The sequence below is a fragment of the Leuciscus leuciscus genome, assembly GCF_965113295.1.
Source record: "Leuciscus leuciscus genome assembly, chromosome: 18".
Lineage (NCBI taxonomy): Eukaryota > Metazoa > Chordata > Actinopteri > Cypriniformes > Leuciscidae > Leuciscus > Leuciscus leuciscus.
In genome coordinates, this window is record NC_138742.1 from 31,858,290 (window position 1) to 31,880,785 (window position 22,496).

At 38.3% G+C, this 22,496-nt stretch overlaps 1 protein-coding gene and 2 long non-coding RNA genes across 3 annotated transcripts; 1 reads left to right on the forward strand and 2 right to left on the reverse strand.

Moving 5' to 3' along the window:
• Positions 1 to 445: 445 nt before the first annotated feature.
• On the forward strand, positions 446 to 9,983 carry arl6ip5b (ADP-ribosylation factor-like 6 interacting protein 5b). The gene is made up of 3 exons (XM_082145297.1): positions 446 to 696; positions 6,173 to 6,390; positions 8,606 to 9,983. Exons 1-3 carry the CDS (start codon positions 518 to 520, stop codon positions 8,779 to 8,781), a joined length of 573 nt encoding a protein of 190 aa, XP_082001423.1. The 5' UTR covers positions 446 to 517; the 3' UTR covers positions 8,782 to 9,983.
• Positions 9,984 to 13,155: 3,172 nt separating this feature from the next.
• Positions 13,156 to 15,062, reverse strand: LOC309481284. The gene is made up of 5 exons (XR_014199972.1): positions 14,949 to 15,062; positions 14,316 to 14,788; positions 13,945 to 14,036; positions 13,711 to 13,807; positions 13,156 to 13,602 (listed from the first exon to the last, which is right to left on the reverse strand). It is a non-coding gene; the product is annotated as an uncharacterized lncRNA (long non-coding RNA).
• A 789-nt stretch (positions 15,063 to 15,851) lies between these two features.
• LOC309481303 lies at positions 15,852 to 17,541 on the reverse strand. The gene is made up of 4 exons (XR_014199977.1): positions 17,406 to 17,541; positions 17,070 to 17,211; positions 16,139 to 16,486; positions 15,852 to 15,947 (listed from the first exon to the last, which is right to left on the reverse strand). It is a non-coding gene; the product is annotated as an uncharacterized lncRNA (long non-coding RNA).
• Positions 17,542 to 22,496: the final 4,955 nt, after the last annotated feature.

Consider the following 22,496-nt stretch of genomic DNA (forward strand, 5'->3'; position numbering starts at 1 on the left):
ATTGTCATTTTAATAAGTGAGGTTGGTAGGCTACATATCTAACACAACCATGAGCTTTAACTAACAACACGTTCAGTTTCTTTTCAAATGACTGAATGAAGTTTAACTCAGTCCTAATGTCCTTATTTCTAGATATCTTGATGCCATATTTATTTTATCTCAACAACTGTGACGCACAGTTTCTAAACCGGATGTGACGCTAGGATTGGAGGCATCTTGACAGCACGAAGAAAAGTATCCAAACTGCTGAACTGTGTAATAATTAATACATTATGAATAATGACACTGAGAAACGTTAACAGCTACTTACTGTATTGGAAATCCACAATATGGGACAAGGATAATTATTATCATTATTTTTGATCCATTGTACTTGACCAATCACAGACATCTCTCGCGCCGGTAACTCCGCCCACTTGTGTTCCCCGGATCGATGCGTTCTTCCCACACACGTGACGTCATTGCTCGGTCCCGTTGGCATCCGAGCTGTCAATGATCAGATCATCCGCTCATCATCATGGCAGGGATGGAGGTCGCACCGCTGAGACCGTGGCAGGACTTTTACCCTGGCCTTGACCGATTCTCCAAACCCGATGTGAAAGATTTAAGCAAGTGGAACAACAGAGTCATCAACAACCTGCTTTATTTCCAGACGAATTACTTTGCTGTCGCCATCGTCGTTATTCTGATTGTCGGGTAAGTAAATATCTTCAACATATTAATTATTTATATTTATTAGTGAATGCATCATTTAATCTGTGTATACATTACATCATTTCAGAAGCTTGCATAAATGGCGCAGTCAGCTCGGCTAGAGCAAGATATCCTCCATTTAATGCACCATTATTTCAACTCAGAACGTTAAAGATAGGATTCAAAATCGTAAATCAGAAAAATACCGTATTGTTATCAACAAGACATGTGAAATATGTCTTGTTCGTATGTGGAATGTGTTTGACACGGACCCACCCTGGTGTGTGTGTGTGTGTGTGTGTGTGTGTGTGTGTGTATAGTCATGTCAGCCTCGCGCTGGCCTTGTGTTTCCCAGCTTTCTGGAATTGGTGAGTCACTTTCTGTAACAAAAAAGGGGAAAAAAGGATTAGAAAATATTATAGACGTGGAACAGACTGGATTTATTCAATGAAGGCACATTATTAATAATATTAGATTGAGACTAGATATATGGTAGACTACAATGAATATGGTTGAGATGATAGTTTTATCTTATTTGTTGATAGAACTGAAATATATATATATATATATATATATATTTTTTTTTTTAAGTTGGCTTTTGGCTTGCTTAGTTGAACACTTAATATTCAACAATAATATTGATCTGCCTGCATTGACATTATTATATGAGAACTGAAGTGAGCTGGACGATGACATCACCGTTTTCTCCAGAGTGGCTATATATAAATGAACTAAATTAATAACGTTTTTACAACAAAAATGAACCATCACTGAACTTACTTAAACTGGACTGTGACACTCTTTTCTTCTAGATCTGCAGTACAGCAGAAACAAACTTTATTGCATTATTTTCCTGTTATAATTGTAAAGCTGCTTTGAAACAATCTGTATTGTAAAAAGTGCTATATAAATAAAGGTGACTTGACTTAAAACAATAACATTTGAGGGGTTTTGCAGTTATTTTCAAAAAAACGATCAAAACCCTGTACAAAGGATGTACCAGTTCTGTAAAATTAGCCAGGGGAAGATTTGAATTTGTTTTTGTTAGCAACACAAATAATTGCCCTTCACATTAAAAAACCAACAACTCGACGGGAAAGGTTGAGACCGCCATTGCTAAAAACACAGCGCTAGCTAGTAGAAAGAATGATTGAAGAAAGATGGATTCTAAACGTCTTCTTCTGACCCCAATATAGGATCGCAAAGCCAGGAGAAACATTTGCAGAAAGACGATGTAGTCCGCCATTGTAATTGTTATGCTTGAAGCATTGTGCAAGCGTTTCTGGGAAAGCTAAGACGTATGGCAACGTACACAGTGATGTAACGTCGTCGTTCGCTGGGCTCTCTAGTCAGTGGAAAAACAAACAGGTTCTGAGAAGGTTCGCAAGTTGAACCAACTTTGAACCAGCACCAGTTTTGAAACAGTTATTTTTTTGGTCGAAATGGGGTATCAGTCCATCACATTCCTGGGAATGATTTTAGACTTTCGATCGATGGTCGCGCGGCTGTCACCGGAACCAGTTCAGATTGTTTTCAATGCTCTGGCTGCATTTCGGGTGGTTAGAACAAGCCATGCCTCTGAGGTCTTTCCAGAGACTGATGGGATTGATGGCAGCTGCAGCCTCGGCTTGCCGCTCAGGACATCAGCATGTAAAGCACGGAGAACACAAGCACATGCCGTGACAAGCTGCCACCCTGGTTCGACAGGACCATGTACGATCAGGGGATCAGTATAGGCAGGGTGTCAGATCTGCTTCTGTGTCTTGCGCTCTTAGGACTTTTATTTTGAAGTTTTTCTGTGCCTAGTTTCTGTATTCTTTCCGGTTTCCTGTGGCCAGGTTGTACTTTTGTAGTTTTTTTCCATTTTTATTACCCTGCTCCAGGTGTGTCAGTTTCCCTTGTTAAGCTCATTTACCCCTCTGTTTAAATAGCCCTTGTATTCTCTGGTTCTCTGTCCGGTCGTTGTGTGATGTCATGCAGGTGTCTTCCTAGTGTTTTCTTTGTTTTTCTCAGTGTTGTTTTGTTTCTGATTTATGTTATGATTGTTTATTTCCATTAAAATCTCCCTGCATTTGGATCCTTCATCTCTGCCTGCCGTCTTTGATTCCCCCGTCCCGTGACAGAGGGTGGTCAGACTGTGTGATGGCAGACCGGCTTTATGGGGTTTGGTCGGATGCCCAGAGTCAGTGGCATATAAACCTCCTGGAAATGAAGGCTGTTCATTTAGCCCTGCAGGTATTTCTGCTGTTTGTGAGAGCATTCGAACGGACAACACAGCGGCGGTGGCGGCATTCATCAATCACCAGGGAGGCGCTTTACAGGCTGGAGGTTTTTGCATGTTAAAAAATAAATACGACCTCGTGTTTTGTCAATCACGTTTACGCCTCCGAAACTTTCGTCCGTCATAAAAAAATTCGGACTGGATTCGATTTTCTGCGTTTTTCGCATCCGTAGCAGGCATTTTGAATGGTGTTTTGACAAGTCAGAGCCACCGAATGACGAATACAAAATAACACATACGAAAACTTCGGACTCAGTGTGCAAGGACCTTTACTATTGAGGATAGACCAGAGGCTGCTTTGGACAAGGGCAGTTGATACACCGGGCAGGGTGACCCATCCAGAGAGGGTGTGGTGCACGGAGAATAGAGGCTACACCCTCAGACGGGTGCCTGATGTGGACCTTGTTTGCCGAAGCGGAGGTCGACCTTTTCACCACGGAGTAGTATACTCACTGCCCTCTCTTCTCTGTCGGACACCTCTGGACGGGGAGCAGCTGGCCCACGAAACAGAAGTATGCTTTCCCTCCAGTAAATATATTGAAGCTAGTGCTGCAGAAAATCAGGGAGGAAAGGGCGATCTTGTTACTGGTTGCGCCGAAATGGCCCAACCAACCGTGGTTTCCGGAGCTGATGGACCAGTTTGTGGCCCAATCCGCTGACAAAGGACCTCCTATCCCAGGGCGAGGGGCAGCATCTGCATCCCGGGCCGGAGAGGTGGGATTAGCATGTGTGGCAGGTCAGTGCAGCGTGAGTCCGCTAGGTGTTTCGCAGAGAGTGCTGAACATGATAGCGGAGGCAAGAGCGGCATCAACTCTTCGCTCTCAGATGGAAAGTGTTCTCTACCTGGTCGAAAGCCCTGACACACTCCAGGGATCTGCCAGTCTGGGACCTGTCTTTGGTGCTCAGAGCGATGAACAGCCTTCCTCTTGAACCGCGTCATGCAAGCGAACTGAAAGTGCTCTCATTTAAGACCGCGCTACTACTACATAGTAGGGGATATGCAAGCTCTCTCTATTAATGGTGCTTGTATGCAGTTTGGGGCGAAAGACTGGCTGACACCTAGACAAGGTTATACGCTCTTAACTCAGACCGCAGGTTGTAACACTTCAACAGCTTTTCGTCTGGTATGGGAGTGTTAAGAAAGGCTATCCGGTGTCGAAGCAGAGGCTTTCGCTCTGGATATTGGAAGCCATCCGCTTAGCTCATGTTTCTCAGGAGGCTGAATGCCCTGTTGGTGTGTGCGGCCACTCCACTAGGAATTTGGCCTCATCTTGGGCTTGGGCAAGAGGAATGCCTATTCAGGACATTTGCTTAGCAGCTGGATGGTCTTCACAGAATACTTTCCATAAAGTTTTATAATCTTGAAATTCCTTCTTTTGCACCGCATGTTATGTCTGGGCAACGAGAGTTTCAGATTTCATGATATATATTAAATGCAGCATATTGCGCAGAATCTGCTCATATCTGGCTTACTTGAACACGCCCGCCACTACGCAACAAATAATCTGCTTGCCTAAGCTGATATGGGGATTTTATATGTTCCCCATCATCTTCAACGCAATGTCTCATTCCATACTCTCTGGGAACCATGGTTACACGAGGAACCCGAGACGTTTTCTCTAACTGATCATATTTCATACCTGTTGAATTTACATTTTTAAATGAATTTGACTGATAAACACCCTTACGAAAATTAACCATGGTTTTATTATAGTAAAATTGTTGTAACCATGTTTTTTTGTGGATTGATTACCATTTATAATACAGTTTTACTGCAAATACCATGACAACTAGGTGATTAAAGCGCATTTTTTAGGGCTGGGCACTGGGCTGTGTATATACATTTTGAGTTGAATTGACATATAAATGGTCATTTAAATATCTAGAAACCTAGAATAAATGGTGATCAGTCACATCATCTAAAACACTTTCTGGTAAGGCCAGACTGCTCTGTGCTGCTCAGTTGCTGTGTAAATGCATTCATCCTCTGAGCAGCATTAAACATTCTGTGTGCGGACACTAATTGCCACATCAGAAGCGCTTCAGTGCCACCTGAGTGTAAATTTGCAGTGAAAATTTGGCACAGAATATGTAACCAACAAATATTGAAACGCGCATTATTTGTCACCTACCCTATATCTGTTTTTGGGTCTGAGCTGTTACTATTTATTATTTAACAGCCACATTTCTTACTTTGTGTTAAAACAGAGGGTTAAAGGCCCTTTCACACCAGGAATGATAACTACAGCTTCCATACCAACAGATTTGTGCTGCAGTTTTGACGTCTGTCGCTTTAAATACAAATTGTTTTTAAAGTGTTTCAAATTAGATCGTTCCTCTGTGTTGTTATTGGTATGGCTTGGGTGTAGCCTTCACTATTCTCATAGAAATATGATGATTATTAAAACTTTATAGTTATCATCCGCGGTGTGAACAACCCTTAACACAGTCTCCTACTCTTACGGAACAAAAATATATGGGAATATACTGCAAAATGTAATGGGATATATTACATAATACATTTCCATATATGGTGCTTATATTTTTCAATATACTGCAATATATGCATTGACCATGTATGGCCATATATTAATATATATAAAATATATATAAATGAAGACAAAAATATCATTACATGTAATATTCACAAAGTTTTATCTCTTATTGTGTACATATATTGCACATACATGTTCCCATATAAATGTGAATGTATGTTCACGCATACATATACACACACATTCACGGAATGAGTTACAACAGATTTAGTTCCCAGCATACTTTGCTTTTGACTGTTAAAGAAGAGCAAATGTAAAATTAAGCCGCAAAAAAAGCGTAAATATTGTAATATATTAACACAATATATTATTCTGTATATTTTTAAATATACTGTTAAACCGTTTAATACATTGATCATTCGTTTATATTAGGGAAATATATGGTAACGAGTTGTCTGTCCACACCAAATGTGAATATCACAGTCCGTCTCTTGTTGTCAATACTTGCGGATTAATACACATGAGGTAAGGAGCAGTGCATCGGCCCAATGAGATTTTAGGTGGAGAGGCTAGAAAACAAGCAGCCGGCAAAATGTAGACAAAAAATTGCATACAGCACATTTTAACACAATGTAATAATAGCAATAATATTGATTAATTAATGTCATTGCTGTGCATTAAATGACTTGTGTGTGTTTTCCAGTTTCCTGAACCCGTTGGGCATGTTTCTCGGTGGGGCAGTCGTGGCTCTGGTCTTCACGGGCTCTGTGTGGGCTGGAGAGAATAAAGCCGTGATCAAGAACTTCAAGAAGAAAAATCCCGCCCTGTTTGTCGTGGGTGTGATGGGAATCAGCTACTTCCTGTTGTCCTTGTGTGGAGGAGTGATGGTGTTTCTCTTTGGCATCACATTCCCAATGCTCTGTGAGTACTAGTATTAGATCTCCTGGATTTGCACTGCCTTATCACAGGTGCACTATCATGTCATTTCTGTTTATGTCTTGTTTATGTCATTGTAGGAACAATCTTTACGTATTTGTCACCCACTCTAAAAATAAAGGTTCCTAAAGAGAACCAAAGCAATGGCACTGAAGTTCCACAGAGAACCTTTCAGTTATTTTTCTTAGTGTAAATCCTTATATCCTTATAAAGAACATTTTGTGCAATGGAAAGGTTCCATGGATGTTAAAGGTTCTTCATGGAACCATCAATAATAATAATAATTATTATTCTTTTCTCGGCACTCAAAGCTCTATTCATAGAGGGGGGAATCTCCTCAACCACCACCAATCAATACCAGTAAAGCACATTTATGTTCAAGTGTGAAGAATTTGTTTATTTTGCTAAAGTGTTGGAGTTTACCCAGATCAAGTGAGTGGTGTTTATGTAGAATAATACAGCTCTTTTCTACACCAGTAATGCCTGTTGGCATCTCATCGTGTTTGACAAAAGTAACTAATTTTACTATCAAATTTGCTATGAAAAACAGAAAATGGCTTCCATTTTGGGTTTTTCACCCAAAACTAAAAAATTCTGTCATCATTTACTCACTCATGTCATTCCGAAGGGCCGTTCACACCAAGGACGAAAACTAAAATGTTTACGATAAAGTTCTAAAAAGCATATAAAAGAATAGCAGTGTTCACACCACAACTATAACAGCAACGGCACAGAGAAACAATATCGTTGGAATCATAAAAACATTGACAGCCAATCAGAATCCATTCTGCTTTAAAGGGCTCGAGCATTTAAAGCAGCAGACAACAAAACTGCATCGCGCTTAGAGTAAACAGAATGATATTGTCCGCTGGTGTGAACACTAAATTATGTTTCATTAACAAAGTTCGGGAGGAGTACGTTGAAATGATCTAGGAGGGTGAGTAAATGATGACAGAATTGTCATTGTTGTGTGAACTATCCCTTTAATGTTGGAGGACCTGAGCTACTACATTATATCAGTGAGTGACATTCATAATAACAGACCTAACATGATTATTATTCACTCAGGATAGACTCGTGCTGCGTAAGTATTTTGTGTTACTATGGAAAACAGGAAGAGATTTAGTAGAGTGTTTTGCATGTTGCTATGGCAACACAAAACACCATTAGCTAATTACAGTATATACCATTTTAGCACTTGCTGACAGTCGCCGATCAGATTCTTGGCAACAACCCTGCCTAAAACCACTACAGGAGCCTTTTACAGCAGTAAACATGTAATGGGATCTTAAAAATAACTCTGTACAAACTAAAGACAAAAAAATAACCAAAAATTTGTAAGACTGGTAAGACTTTCATTCATCTTTGGAACACAAATGAAGATATTTTTCATGAAATCTGAGAGCTTTCACACGATCGCACTCTCCCTAACAGATTTAATTTAGGCTTTTATTCACATATAAACATTGATCAGCAAACATAAAAGGAAGCTCGACCGAACATGCTGGACCCACAAGAATGAACCTCATTGGTTCTTGCTGAAGCTCAAACGTGCTGCGTAACACGAGAATGAACCTCATTGGTTCTTGAGAATGAATCTCATTGGTTCTTGCTGAAGCTCAAATGTGCATGTTCAGTTGAGCTTCTTTTTATGTTTGCTGAATAAATGGCTGAATTAAATCTGTTCATCATATAAAACGATTGAGTCTCTACAGAAAATTTTAACTAAACCGCTCAATTCATATGGACTAGTTTTATGATCTCTTTATGAACTTTTTGCATCAAAGTGACAGTGGTCAGAGGGTCAGAAAGCTCTCAGATTTCATTAAAAAGATCTTCATTTGTGTTCCGAAGATGAACGAAAGTGTTAGAGGTTTGGAAAGACGTGAGGGTGAGTAATTACTGGCAGAATTTTCCATTTTGGGTGAACTATCCCTTTAAGCAGCTTCCAATTTATGTGTTGTAAATTTATTTAAAAGGAAATTTTAAATTTCAAGTAAAATTGAATTTTAATCAATTAAAATCAGTCGCCCTATACTATACAACAGCGTTAAATACAGAGTAGTCGTCTTTCTCTGTTGGCTTTGTTGAGTGCACAGCCTCATAGCATGTAATGTATTACCATGAGTCCAGTTTCTGTTCATCAAGAGAGGTATTGTTGCTCAAGATTCAGTAGAAGTCTTGTGTTTCGCCCCTTCAGTGATCCTTATCCACGCTTCTCTGAGACTTCGCAGCATAAAGAACAAGTTGGAGAACAAGATTGAGGGTGTTGGCCTAAAGAAGACGCCCATGGGAGTCATACTGGATCTCCTGGATCAACAAGAAGAAAAAATCAACAAAATTCAAGATTTCTTGGAGAGCAAGCTGAAAGATTGAGCATGAAACTCATCAGTGTCAACGATATTCAGCCACTGGTTTTTTTTTTTTTTTTTTTTTTTTGGTATTGGTTTGACAACCAAATTCCAGAAATGGAAATATCTTTTAAATGCCAAAGTATGACACAATTCCAAAACAATATGTTTGTCACGTCAAATCACCAAAACGAATGATTGGAACTATTTAAAATTATGTGTATAGTTCTTGCTAAGACTGCCTATCAAACTATTGTCTTAGCTAGATATCCTAAACTCGTTTCCTTTGTACATGCAGCTTCCATTGACATTTAGTCTGTTTTTGTTTTTATACCAAAGGAATCTGCATAAAAGTGTATGATTTGTAAAGCTTCAATAGACTTCTATAGACAGTCACTTAAGGCACTTTGAAATATTTATCATCATAGAAAATATAGGTTACCTAATGTTTCCCCTATGGTGAAAGCAATCATCTATTGCACATTAATAATTAAAATTAAATGTTTTCACATGAGCTATGATATCTGAAGGAGTGTATTTATTGCTGAAAAATACAGTTTTGCATGTTTTGTTTATTTTTTTTGGGCTAACAACCTCAGCAGTGAACAAACCTTTATGCTTCTGATATCATATTAATGCACATTTATTGGTAGCGCACTGGTTTGAAGAGATTAAATGAATGTGGAAAAGTTTGGGCATGATACGAGTCAGTAATAAAGTAAACGAGCGCTTTTGCAGAAATCAGATTTCAGGTAGTAGTCTTTTCTTTCAAAGTAATGCATGGTTGAATTCAGATACAGTATGTTTGGTATTGGGATTGGGATTTTTTACTCATTAACATACAGATATTTCAAGTGCTTAAAGAGTTCTTCTCTTCTGCACAGTTTTGGCAGAAGGTATCGAAGGCAGTGTTACCCTTTTATGGTGTCTATGCAGGTTACATTCATTCACTTCCGATTGTGCAGTGAAACCTTATAGAGGGCCTCTAGTTAGATCTTTTTTTTTTTCTTCTTTTTTTTTTTAAAGCTCATTTGATAATTGCAGATAATGCATGATCAAGTGTTGGTCGCCTAGATAATATCTGGAGTGTGGATTGCTAAACTCTGTTTGTTTTTTAGTTTTTTGTTGTATTTTTCCTACATAAGCATGCAATCTCAAGCTGCAGAGCAATTTAAGATGTTTAGCCTAGTGCTAATTTTGAATAAAGGCTTATTTTTCACAGAGAAATATTCTTATTTATTATGCTTAAAACTAATTGTGGTGTGTGTGTGTTCAGGTTTATATTACAGGTTTACATGCATAACTTTGTTAGTGGTTAAAGTGAGAAAACAACAATGCACATAATTCCAAATATAATATTTCAAGGAGATGTTGAGAATCAATGAGAATATGAGAATATATGGGAAACAAGGAGTCAACGAGAATATATGGGAAATTCAAGATAGTGTTCTTTGGCCAGAAATATGTTCAGTAGGTCAAATATGGACTACTCTATTGCTGATGTGACATCAGAAGGGGTTAATGAATGTTTAAAGAATGTTCTTGAATGAGGACTCTTGGGCCAGAAATATTTTGATGAGGTCAAATATCGACTACTGTGTGCCTGAAGTAACATCAGAAGGAGTCAATGAGTTTGTGTAGTAAATTCAAGATCTCTTTGGACAGTATACTGAAATTATGCATTAAAAAATACCTTTTTTTTTTACTCATTTGGCTAGAAAGATGTTCACTAGGTCAAAAATGGACTTCTGTATGGGTGATGTAACTTTAAAAAGAGTCAATGAGTTTGTATAGACAGTACGTGATCAACGGGGGGGGGGGGCAGAAATGATGGTTCGAGACATTTGCAAACGCCGTAATTTGCGGCGTTTGTACCACAGAAAAAAACGCGAATGAAAGGCGTTTGGTTAGTGGCAAAATTTGACCCTTTTGGCGTTCCATACAGTCGAGGCTGCAGGAGCTGCGGTCAAGACGTGCAGCTGAAATGGAGGTTTGTTTATTATTGGTCAAGACGTCATTTTAGATACATTCAGCCTTTCCCCCAATATATATATATACTAACAAATTGTTTTGCGTTGTAGGTAAAACTGCATTCCCTGGAGTCTGTGCAGAAGGACAGGCTGTTGAATACAATCCAAGGTTGCCAGGTCTTATATTTGATGTGATGGCCATGTTTGAGGTATCCCAGAGCCCTAACCCTGTTGGAGATGTCCTGCATTGGTGCACTTGCACCAATTGCAGACAGAAAAATGGACACAGACCTGGAAAGGCTTTGCTGTCACCAGATACCTGCAAATTGCATAAGCAACATGGCACACATGGAGTTCTATGTTGCGGCTGGCCCGTGCAGCCTGGAATAAAATTTTTGCTGTTGATGACAGCCAGTAGCCGGGTGTAGAACAGCGTCAATATAGACATGCCGCCTACAGACAGTTTGTGCTGTGGCAGCATGGCCAGAGTGTGAATTACCCCACCATAATTGGGGGGTACTGCTCCTTCACTTCTTCTATGACCATCATGGTCCACTACCATATCAATCCCCACCGTGATCGCCAAGTGCAACACACATACAAGGTCTAAACATGCGACAAACTGATAATCAGTAGGCTACAGAATATCTCATTGTTATTATATATCCAAAAGAGAACTGTTTTGATCAACTCCCAAAAGTTAGAAGTTAAGTGCACTGAAATACCATTCTAATTACTAGTAAATAGTAATACCTTTACAAGAAGTCTATTGCCTATTTCAGGTTTTTTTCCTGGCTCAAAATGTGGCGCAGGTGGTAAAATCATAATAATGTATTTTAATAATAAGATAATAAAAATGTGTATTTTTTTGTAGATCATCATATAGCCTAATGTGTTTTCCAGAATTTTTTCTGTTGGTGGAGCTTGGTACCTCTAGGGGGGTCCGGGGGCATGCCCCCCCGGAAGAAAATGTTGTACATTTTAAAGATAAATTCATTAATCTGGTGCACTTTGAGTCACCCGAATCCACTATTAAGGCGAGACACGGCAGGCAAAAACAACGATTTTTCATGCAGTGCTCAGTTTTGAGATTTTGGGCTAGTTTACTCCTTCAATATGTGTTCTTTCAAGCTGCTATAAAGAAAACGTTGAAAATATACATTAAGATGTTTATTTTATTACATTTTGTTTACTTGCGGCAGCAAGTTTCTCCCGAATTTACCAAGAAGTTAGCATTCCCACGGGACACGCCGAGATCCGTCTGTTTACTGAAGACTGTCATGACCAGTATGGTTGTAAAGCTCTGAGTCTCCTGCACAACACTATGTAACCCAAATATGGGCATTTCCTTTCTATCAGTAACCAATCGTGAATGTCCAAAGGGGGATTTAAAGCTAACGACGAAATCACATTTAGAGCTATTTAACTCTTTAACTGCCGTTTTCTCAAAATTAGTTTTTTGTCATTCTCCAGTAGAAACATCTCAGCCTGTGTAGCACCTGTGTACACCAAACTTTCCAGTTATACACTTAGCAGTATTCTGAAGATATTTTCAGAGGGATTTGTTAATAAATCATTCCTGGCCTGATTTATGTGACATTTTAATAAAAAAAATATGGTGAAAATCGATTTTTTAAGGCTATGGGCAGTATATTTTAATTTCCTAGGTAATGAAAGCATATATCCTGAAATCCCTCTGAGTTTTTATTTTCATCTTGTGTGTAAACAAAATGAAAAAATTATTTTGCATCTGGCTTTATCATATGTTCAGATCTATCTACCGAAAATATATGCAAAATCGTACATATTTAATGAGATAATGCCTAATTTGCATAATTAAACATATACATTTCTAAAACTTGTAATACATTTTTTTAATATACTTGTGTAAGTAATCAACTGAGGAAGTTTCATGGTGATATCTATTATTTCAACATTTTACCCTATTCACCTGTAGTGTCTCGCCTTAAAAATAAAAAATCCACCCGCAAACCGCCTATATTCTTTGATTTAGATATCTGCATCTGATCATCACATTACAATTATTCAAATTCTTAGTGTTAAGCATGATAATATGGTAACATCACACTGAAGTAGGCTGATTTAAAATGAACATTCTTTTGGCAAAATTACATTTCCTTAATAGCATAAACAGAGGCTTTACTCCCTTCAAGCTTAAATTGTCAATGTTTCATTACAACACTGTTTGAAAACACTCAGAATCATTTGTTGTACCTTTATAAAGGGCATTTTCCCCTAATTTTATTAAATGTATGCTCCATCTTTCATTTCAAATTCTTAAATTTGATAAATATATTCAATTAAAATAATTAGACACTAGGCTGTTACCAATAAAATTAAATCATTTACATTGAAAAATTATAATTGTATTAAATTAGATTATTTTAAATATTTTTGAATATACAAATAAGGAATGTTGAAAAGAATGATACTTTATGAAACTAGCGTTTTGTCATTCAACGTTGACACTTGCTTGAGAAGGTGAAGTCGTTCTCTATCTCCGTTGCTTCTAGCCACGGTGGTTAAAAATGGAACGGTCCACAATAGGGGTGTCTGAAATCGCTTTACATTAAAATGTTCCTACAGTGAAAATAGGAGTTGACTTGTATTGTAACTGTAATTATATTTTTTCACAATATCAGAAAAATTATCTGACCCCCCCAAAACTGATATTTCTGTCCCCTACTGGGTCTTCATTGGGGGGTATAGTACCCCCCAGTACCCCCTGTAATTCGAACTATGCTCTGAGGTACTTTTGTATTTGTGGGTGGCGGTCAATTACAATACACTCCAGAGTAACACCACGAGCTTCCAACAGGGCAAGGCTCCTCTGTAATCCTTTTTCCATGTGGTAGCTTTCCTCCCACTTCGTTACTCTAAAATAGACAAGTATAGGGAACGAAACAATCATCTTAGACAAACCAGAAGTTTTAAACTTCTCAAAATGTAATTTTTTTAAATACTGATATTTCTTCTCTCCCACCTAAACCAGCTGTGTGTCCACAACGGTGTTGGTCTGAAGGTCCATCAATGTATAGCTTCCAAACTTTGCAGAGTGGCCTTTGAAAGTAATATTACACAAAGCATTATTACCACGAGTGCATTGAATTCAGTTAGATACTACCTATGCATGTTATGCTTCATGATCCGGAAAATACCTGAGCATCCATGCATCCTTCTTATTTACAACTATGTACCTGGTGAGTCAGCCCTCATGTCACCTCCAACGATGACCCTTTCCCTTTCACTCAGGCGATCTAGCGTCTCATTTTGCCATTTTGCTTGAGCACTAAGAAACAAAAACTCGTACTGGTTAACAAATATTAAATACAAAAGTAACAAAATATAATAATAATAAAAATAATACAATTCTGAACCAGGGGTGTTAAACTCAGTTCCAGAAGGATCAACAGGCATACTTGAACTTTTTTAATGAGCCTTAGAGAGTTGATTAGCTGCCTCAGGTGTGTTTAATAATGATTAGAGGTAAACTCTGCAGTGCTGTGGCCAACAAGGAACTCAGTTTGACACCCCTGTTCTAAAACAAATGCACAGTTTTGAAACTTACGACATGTCTGCTGTCTCCATTAAAGTTGTGTCCGTCTCTGCTGGATCAAATGTATAATCTTGCTCTTCAGGTGCTACTACAGATGATGTGTCCATTAGGGTTTCTTCGTCATCCTCTTCCTCCAGTTCCACACGAGGTCTCTTTGATGGCCACTTTATAGGTGTAGAGGTCCTAAATATTAAACCAGCTGCTGGTGACAAACTGTCAATGTCTGAAACTGTATCTGTCGTCTGGACACCTGTAATATACAAAGTAGTTGTGTGTTACTGTTATGTGACACTTATTGTGTAACAAGACTAGTTATAGGTCCTCTGTATAAGCAGTATCATGTAATACATAAACATACCTGAACTCCTGTAGCGAACATGAAACGTCTTCATTGATGACTGAGTACCAACAGACTTGGTCAGCGGTTTTGCGTCTGTCTGGCAAGCAACATCTCTGGTTTGGCTGCTCTGTTCTGATGTGCTGTCCTTAACAAATAAAGATTCCACTATCAGCGCGATAAAAAAATAACAACATAGCTGGACTCATGGTGCTATCACATGCTATCACAAACTTTATAAGTCTAACATGTTATTATGAACTTGACAAATTCAAAGGCAATTTGGAAAACCAACGCGTAATACATACTTCTAGATGTGTAGCTGGATCACGAACAGTTGGCACTGCTACATCCTTCAGGAGCCATTTTTTTGCAAAACCTGCTTTATATTGAGCCTCATTCAAAAAGCTGTCCGGTGTAAAATGATTCGAGCAGACATAAACGAATTTTGGTAGAGTTGAGAGAGCATTTTCTTCAAAAACAAACTTAATCTACCTCGTCTTCAGCGGTTCAGATTTCGGGAGTAAATAGAGAGAGGCTATGTGGATTATTACATCCAGCCCAACGCTTGGGAGACATTCTCGTCAGTGCAGCGATGGCGGATGTGATGCCCGGAGAAAAATCTGTGGAAGCAGTTTTCCAGGATCTGGAGCGGCCTGAGGATGGAACATTTCAGATATCAAAAACTGTTTTTTTTTTATTTTATTTTTTATAATATTAATGATCAATGTCAGTGGTCACATCAAATTGTTACTTTGGTTTCACTTTATTTTGGTCCCTTTAAGACATTCTATAAGTCTATAAGTAACACTGCACATGTCTACTAACTCTCATTAGAGTATTAGTAGAGTATTAGGTGTTTTATTTATTATTTATTAGTGAGTATTATTTGGTGCCTCTAGGCTTATTTGTTGATCACATTTATACCTAATGCTTCCTACGGGTGTATTAAGTACAGTAATCTGCACTTAAACAACTCAATACACATTCAGGTTTTGGCCAACTTACAATATAAAGATAACGATCATTGTCACTCTTGCGCATCCGCTTGATGGCAACCTGCACAAAAACAAAACAAAAAAACAGTTTCAATAACAGTAACAGTTTTCAAGCACCTGGCCTTGTATTAAGTATTAAACCATCTGTAAATTGTTTTAAATGTGTTTTGATGCATGCAAGAGCAAAATGTTTGTACAATTCAGTAAGATTTACCTTTTTGCCATCAAATTTGCGTGTTCCCAGGAAAACCCTGCCAAATACTCCGGATCCAATTAACTTTTCCACGTTATAGAGAGACTCAAAGGACTCTGAAAAACAAACAGAAAAATATGAGACAATTATTAGCTTGCTAGATCCATTGTTTTATTTAAAAAATATCAGTGCTGGTCGAGCAACAGTAAATGTGATCGGACGTGTTAAAAACTTGACTCAGTTATGCATGAAATAGCTAAATCTCTTTCTGTAGACTTTGCACTGCCAAGCCTTATTTCAGTCTCACCTGTTGAGCTCTCGTTCACAGGAGAAGCCTCCACGGCACCCTGAGCAGTTCGGCCAGTTGATGTCTCTGTTGGCTCGACAGGAACTTGACCCGGCAGCGGAGGACACAGAAACCCTTCGAAGCTGTTGGACCTGGACAAACCCTTTTCGCTTGGGCTCTCCGATCCATCGCCACTCCAGCTCCCCTCGACGCTGTCCGAGCCTCGGCTGCACAGATTCAACGACTCTCTACTTCCTCTCTCGACATGGGCCTCAGGGGGGGGTGAGGACCAGGGTGAGGACCAAGCTGAGGATGACGTGATGCCCGGAGAGGAATCTATGGAAACAGTTCTCCAGGATCTGGAGCGGCCTGAGGATGGAACATTTCAGATATCAAAAACTGTTTTTATTTATTTTTTTATTTTTTATTATATTAATTATCAATGTCAGTGGTCACATCAAATTGTTACTTTGGTTTCACTTTATTTTGGTCCCTTTAAGACATTCTATAAGTCTATCAGTAACATTGCACCTACATGTCGACTAACTCTCATTAGAGTATTAGTAGAGTATTAGTAGAGGGTTAGAATAAGTTGACATGTAGTTGAAAAGTTACTTATAGTCAGTAGAGTGTCTGTTGCTAGATCCATTGTTTTATTAAAAAAATGTCAGCGCTGGTCGAGAAAATAATATTATAATGGGGGAAATCATTTTAATATTCTGTAAAAACAAGCCTTATTTTTTAGTGGAAAACAAGATAATACTTTTTAAAATAATGTTGGAGAAATAATGATTTACCATTATTATATAGTATCAAGCGCTATATAAATGAAGGTGATTTGACTATAACAAGAACATTACAATGAACACAAATTTGAAAATCTCACTACAAATAATCCAGAATTTAAGACAAAAGATAATAATCCTACTCTGCTTGTTACACTTCCACACACCTGAAACTGATCGAGTGAATCTCCTCAGCTTCTCCAATCTAGCGTAGTGTACGAACAAACCATGGATGTTGTAACATCTGCTCTAAGCTGGGGCGTTCAGTTGGATCGCGAGCTAGACACTGTCCAATCAGATCCCTGCAGTCTGTACACATTTTAATAAGGAGAGAGCTGGTTAGTCATGACCATGTGACCTGGCATTTTTGAAAACAGCGATGCTCTCGGTGTACGTTGAGTTACAGTATATATAAAAATTCTGACACACTACAACCTTTAACTTTCTGTACAACTCGTTTGCTTTATGTGTGTTTATCCATGTTATCATCATTATTCACTCACGTTTGGATAAGTTGGGGTTCTGAAATGTAACTTCGGCTTGTGTGATTTCCGTTCTATTACGAAAAGGAAGACATGCGCTCGACAACTCGTACAGCACCACTCCTAGAGACCAGACATTTGCTGGGACAGCGTGGAATCGAGGTTCTGTAAAGACTTCAGGTGGGCAGTAATCCGGAACTCCTGTAAGGAAGACATTTGCACATTGTTGAGCTTTTTTTTTAAAGCATCATCAAAAAATTTGTAAGTCACTACCTTCAGGTTTCCACACTCCCAAAATGCTCACCCCTGTATCTGTTGCTCTCGTAGCCTTCACTACTAAATAGCTGACCGCAGCCAAAGTCTATCAGCTTGAGATCTAGCGTGTCTTTCTCAAACAGGAAATTCTGTGAATGAATGTCACTATGGAAAACACCATGATGGATGCAGTGTAGCACTGCCCGCACAGCCTGTCTCATGACGACCCGTGAGAACCAGTCACTCCAAGGTTGACGATAGATTATGTCAAACAAGCTCTCGCAGTGCCCCGGATACTCCATAACCAGAGTGAATTCTTTAGGATGTTCAAACCACTCGTACAGTTGTATGACGAAGGGGCTTATGGGTTCTTGCCTCATCATCATCAGCAGCGCCACTTCTGTAACGAGAGGTTTGGGATTCCCAGGCTAGAGAGAAGAAGCAGACAGAAGGTTAGCTGGGTAAAAATCTGAAGAAAACATCATTTTGAAATGTACTATTCTTTGATCTTTTTAGATGCGTTCAAAAGAGCCTTTTCAGCTCAAAGTTATTTGGTGCCTCTAGGCTTATTTGTTGATCACATTTATACCTAATGCTTCCTACGGGTGTATTAACTACAGTAATCTGCACTTAAACAACTCAATACACATTCAGGTTTTGGCCAACTTACAATATAAAGATAACGATCATTGTCACTCTTGCGCATCCGCTTGATGGCAACCTGCACAAAAACAAAACAAAAAAACAGTTTCAATAACAGTAACAGTTTTCAAGCACCTGGCCTTGAATTAAGTATTAAACCATCTGTAAATTGTTTTAAATGTGTTTTGATGCATGCAAGCGCAAAATGTTTGTGCAATTCAGTAAGATTTACCTTTTTGCCATCAAATTTGCGTGTTCCCAGGAACACTCTGCCAAATACTCCGGATCCAATTAACTGTTCCACGTTATAGAGAGACTCAAAGGACTCTGAAAAACAAACAGAAAAATATGAGACAATTATTAGCTTGCTAGATCCATTGTTTTATTTAAAAAATATCAGTGCTGGTCGAGCAACAGTAAATGTGATCGGACGTGTTAAAAACTTGACTCAGTTATGCATGAAATAGCTAAATCTCTTTCTGTAGACTTTACACTGCCAAGCCTTATTTCAGTCTCACCTGTTGAGCTCTCGTTCACAGGAGAAGCCTCCACGGCACCCTGAGCAGTTCGGCCAGTTGATGTCTCTGTTGGCTCGACAGGAACTTGACCCGGCAGCGGAGGACACAGAAACCCTTCGAGGCTGTTGGACCTGGACAAACCCTTTTCGCTTGGGCTCTCCGATCCATCGCCACTCCAGCTCCCCTCGACGCTGTCCGAGCCTCGGCTGCACAGATTCAACGACTCTCTACTTCCTCTCTCGACATGGGCCTCAGGGAGGGAACAAGCTGAGGATGATGTGATGCCCGGAGAGGAATCTATGGAAACAGTTCTCCAGGATCTGGAGCGGCCTGAGGATGGAACATTTCAGATATCAAAAACTGTTTTTATTTATTTTTTTATTTTTTATTATATTAATTATCAATGTCAGTGGTCACATCAAATTGTTACTTTGGTTTCACTTTATTTTGGTCCCTTTAAGACATTCTATAAGTCTATCAGTAACATTGCACCTACATGTCGACTAACTCTCATTAGAGTATTAGTAGAGTATTAGTAGAGGGTTAGAATAAGTTGACATGTAGTTGAAAAGTTACTTATAGTCAGTAGAGTGTCTGTTGCTAGATCCATTGTTTTATATAAAAAATGTCAGTGCTGGTCGAGAAAATAATTTTATAATGGGGGAAATAATTTTAATATTCTGTAAAAACAAGCCTTATTTTGAGTGGAAAACAAGATAATACTGTTTAAAATAATGATGGAGAAATAATGATTTACCATTATTTGGCTTGACGCCGGAGTGATCTGAAGCAGGTGACGATGATGGTTCAGGAACAGGATCTGCTGGAGGAATAAAAGGCTCCACAACATTTCTTGAGCTGCTGAAAAAACCCTTCCAGCGCTTCTGGAAACGACCAGGTTTCTTCATACGTTCTGGAGCTTTTTCTGAAAAGAAGAAAAAACAAATTAAAACAACTATTAAACCCATCTCTGACGTCAAATTAAGCAATGACATAATGATATAACTTACATTTTACTATTCAAATCTTATCTGTAAAGTTACAAATCTAAAGTAATGGGAATTGTTCACGCTATCCACCTGACTTCTGCTTAATGCCTGCATAAATGTCCCAACATATTATTTCACAATATTAATATTAATTTTATTTCACTATTATCACGATTACGAGGTGATTCCGATTCAACGCTAAAGTTATTTTTCTTATTTTATCTGATCTTTAATTAAAAAGAAAACATACATTTCCAGGCTTCATTTGGCCAACTCTGGCACATGTGGCTCAGTTCTTGTAATGGTAGATCATATGGGCCATATCTAAATATAGATTTATTTTATTAAACACATTTATTAAATGCATAGCAATGTCTTATTTATGACATAACTGACTCTGTAATACTCGGCACGACAGCCATTTTGACAATTTTGCATGTTTTTGACAATTCAAGAGAAATAAGTGGTGAAATTGAATTCTTTTCTGGATCGTATGCGGTCTGTGAAGTGGCTTTCTGGTGTGTGTCAGACAGCCATCAAGCTCATGACTTATTGAGAACGTTTTGCTAACATTCCCATTCAATTAAGAAAACATTATTTCTAAATGTTCCCTGAACGTTCAAAACGTCCAGTTTTTTCAACGTTTCAAAAATGTTTTATCTTGGTTAATAGGCCGCTGTACGTGAGCTGTATCGTTCAGTTTCGTTCCGACAAACGGGGCACTGATTTTTCTTTTGCTCAATATGTTCAACGTAAATTAAAGGTATCCAAGCAAAAAGTTCTCCACGCATTATCCTGCAGTTAATGAGAAATTGTAATTTATTGGCGCACTATATTGACTGCGTATTGAGACATGTAAAACTGTTGAGCTAGATTTTCAACAAATCAGCATCGAAAATGTAAGTAGGTCACAGCCGAAATCAAGCCAATATCACTACGCACATGTAAACATGGAGGAGGACGTAAGCAGCGCATCTTCATCTGATAGCGGCGATCAAGCTCGATTAACACCCGTAAAGTGTATTCTTCATGTCGGAAAAGATGGTGGGAAAGGTCCGCAGCCCTTTACTGAAGTCCGATGGGAAAAAATCAAGCATAGGAATGGCTCAAAACGTTGGACACTACGGAGCTAACGTTAGCTATTGCTAATAAACATGTTGCCCTCCTGGACAAACCGGTCTCTGATGTCCCAACAACTAAGGGTTTCACCCGGCCTGCTATCGGCGTTTTATAGACAAAAAACACTTGACTTGTGTATGTGTGTGATGGGTAGGTTTAGGGGTCGGGTTAGTGTGTGTGTGTGTGAGAGAGAGAGAGGTGGGTAGGTAAATAAATATATCAAAATTAAATCTTGTTTACAATAATCATTCCTGTGAATATGTACATGTAGTGCAGTTACTGCTCGTGTATGCACATTAACAATTCACTATTAAATGTGTTATTTTTAAAAGTGTTTTTTTTTTTTTTTGTATACTTTTGAGTTTAACTTGGAGTGAGATTGGGGGGGGGGGGGTTTGCAAAAAAAACTTGCATCACAATAAGTGTATTGTGATTGTCAAAACATTTTAGTAAATAAACTGAATTGTATTAGGTTTAATGACAACATGTTACACTGTTTATATGGTACATAAAAAAAATAATAATTATACATGCCATGGGATTAATCAATGCATGCTGATGAATGATGTATAATAATAATAATTAATCTGCATACCCTAGTTTTTCACTGATGTAACAAGACTGACAGTGACACAATAAGACCTCATGTTAGCATCTTTTTACTCTTAAAAAAAAATATAAAAAAACATGTATGTTCTTTAATGTTTGATTATAATTTTACTGTCTTCACATAGGGATGGGATTTGATAAGATTTTATCAATAATAATGCCACTGACGATTCTGATTATCGATCCAATTCTTTAACGATTCTCTTATCGATTCTTGATAGCACTGTGTGGAAAAATGTTATTTTAAAGTTTAAGCTTGAGTTAGCAAACTGTACTTTTTATATAATGTATGTAATAAATAGAACCTTATTGTAAAGTGTTACTGATTAGTTATACACCGATTCAGACGTCTCCTGAGTTCACTGTTGGAAAGATCAGTTGTTTTAACGATTCATTAAAATGAATCGGTTCAAATGAGTCATTATTAGTTATCGAATTGGACGTGTCGTGCGCGTTGTGTGATTATCCCAGCAGTTAGGACATGGACATCCAAGATTTGTGTCAAGTTGTCAACATAGAAAACATTTCATCACTGTATAGTTTTATTTCGTTTAATTAAAGTGTTGTTTTATGTCAGCTGAATGTCCGGAACGCTTTTCAGAGAAGATAAGGAAACTTATTTAGCACAATTCACACCCAGCAGTATAATTCAGGGGAAAAAAATCCTCACTATGAGCCTTGTCAGTGAGGCACAGTCTGCAGTAATGTTTCGCAGAAAAAGATTCAACGTAACCAAGAATACCATTTAGACCAAGGTTATCGCCGGTAAATTGCGCAATAGTACCAAAGATGGGCTCCTCAGAAAATGACACCTTCATTCCCTCCTGCTCAAGTATTTTCACATCATCAACCAATGGGCCAAGTATTTTGTCCATGCCATACTTTTTTCCATCCTCAGAATGGAACAAAGAAATTAGATGTATGTTCATTAAGGAAGAATTTATGTGTGCTGGCAGGTTACGAAGCACAAAATATAAACA

Excerpts from the sequence above, each read along its gene's own strand:
- arl6ip5b (XM_082145297.1), top strand. The coding sequence starts at position 518 with ATGGCAGGGATGGAGGTCGCACCGCTGAGACCGTGGCAGGACTTTTAC. Across the intron at positions 697-6,172 it reads GTCGTTATTCTGATTGTCGG|TTTCCTGAACCCGTTGGGCA; the intron begins GTAAGTAAATAT and ends TGTGTTTTCCAG. Across the intron at positions 6,391-8,605 it reads CATCACATTCCCAATGCTCT|TGATCCTTATCCACGCTTCT; the intron begins GTGAGTACTAGT and ends TCGCCCCTTCAG.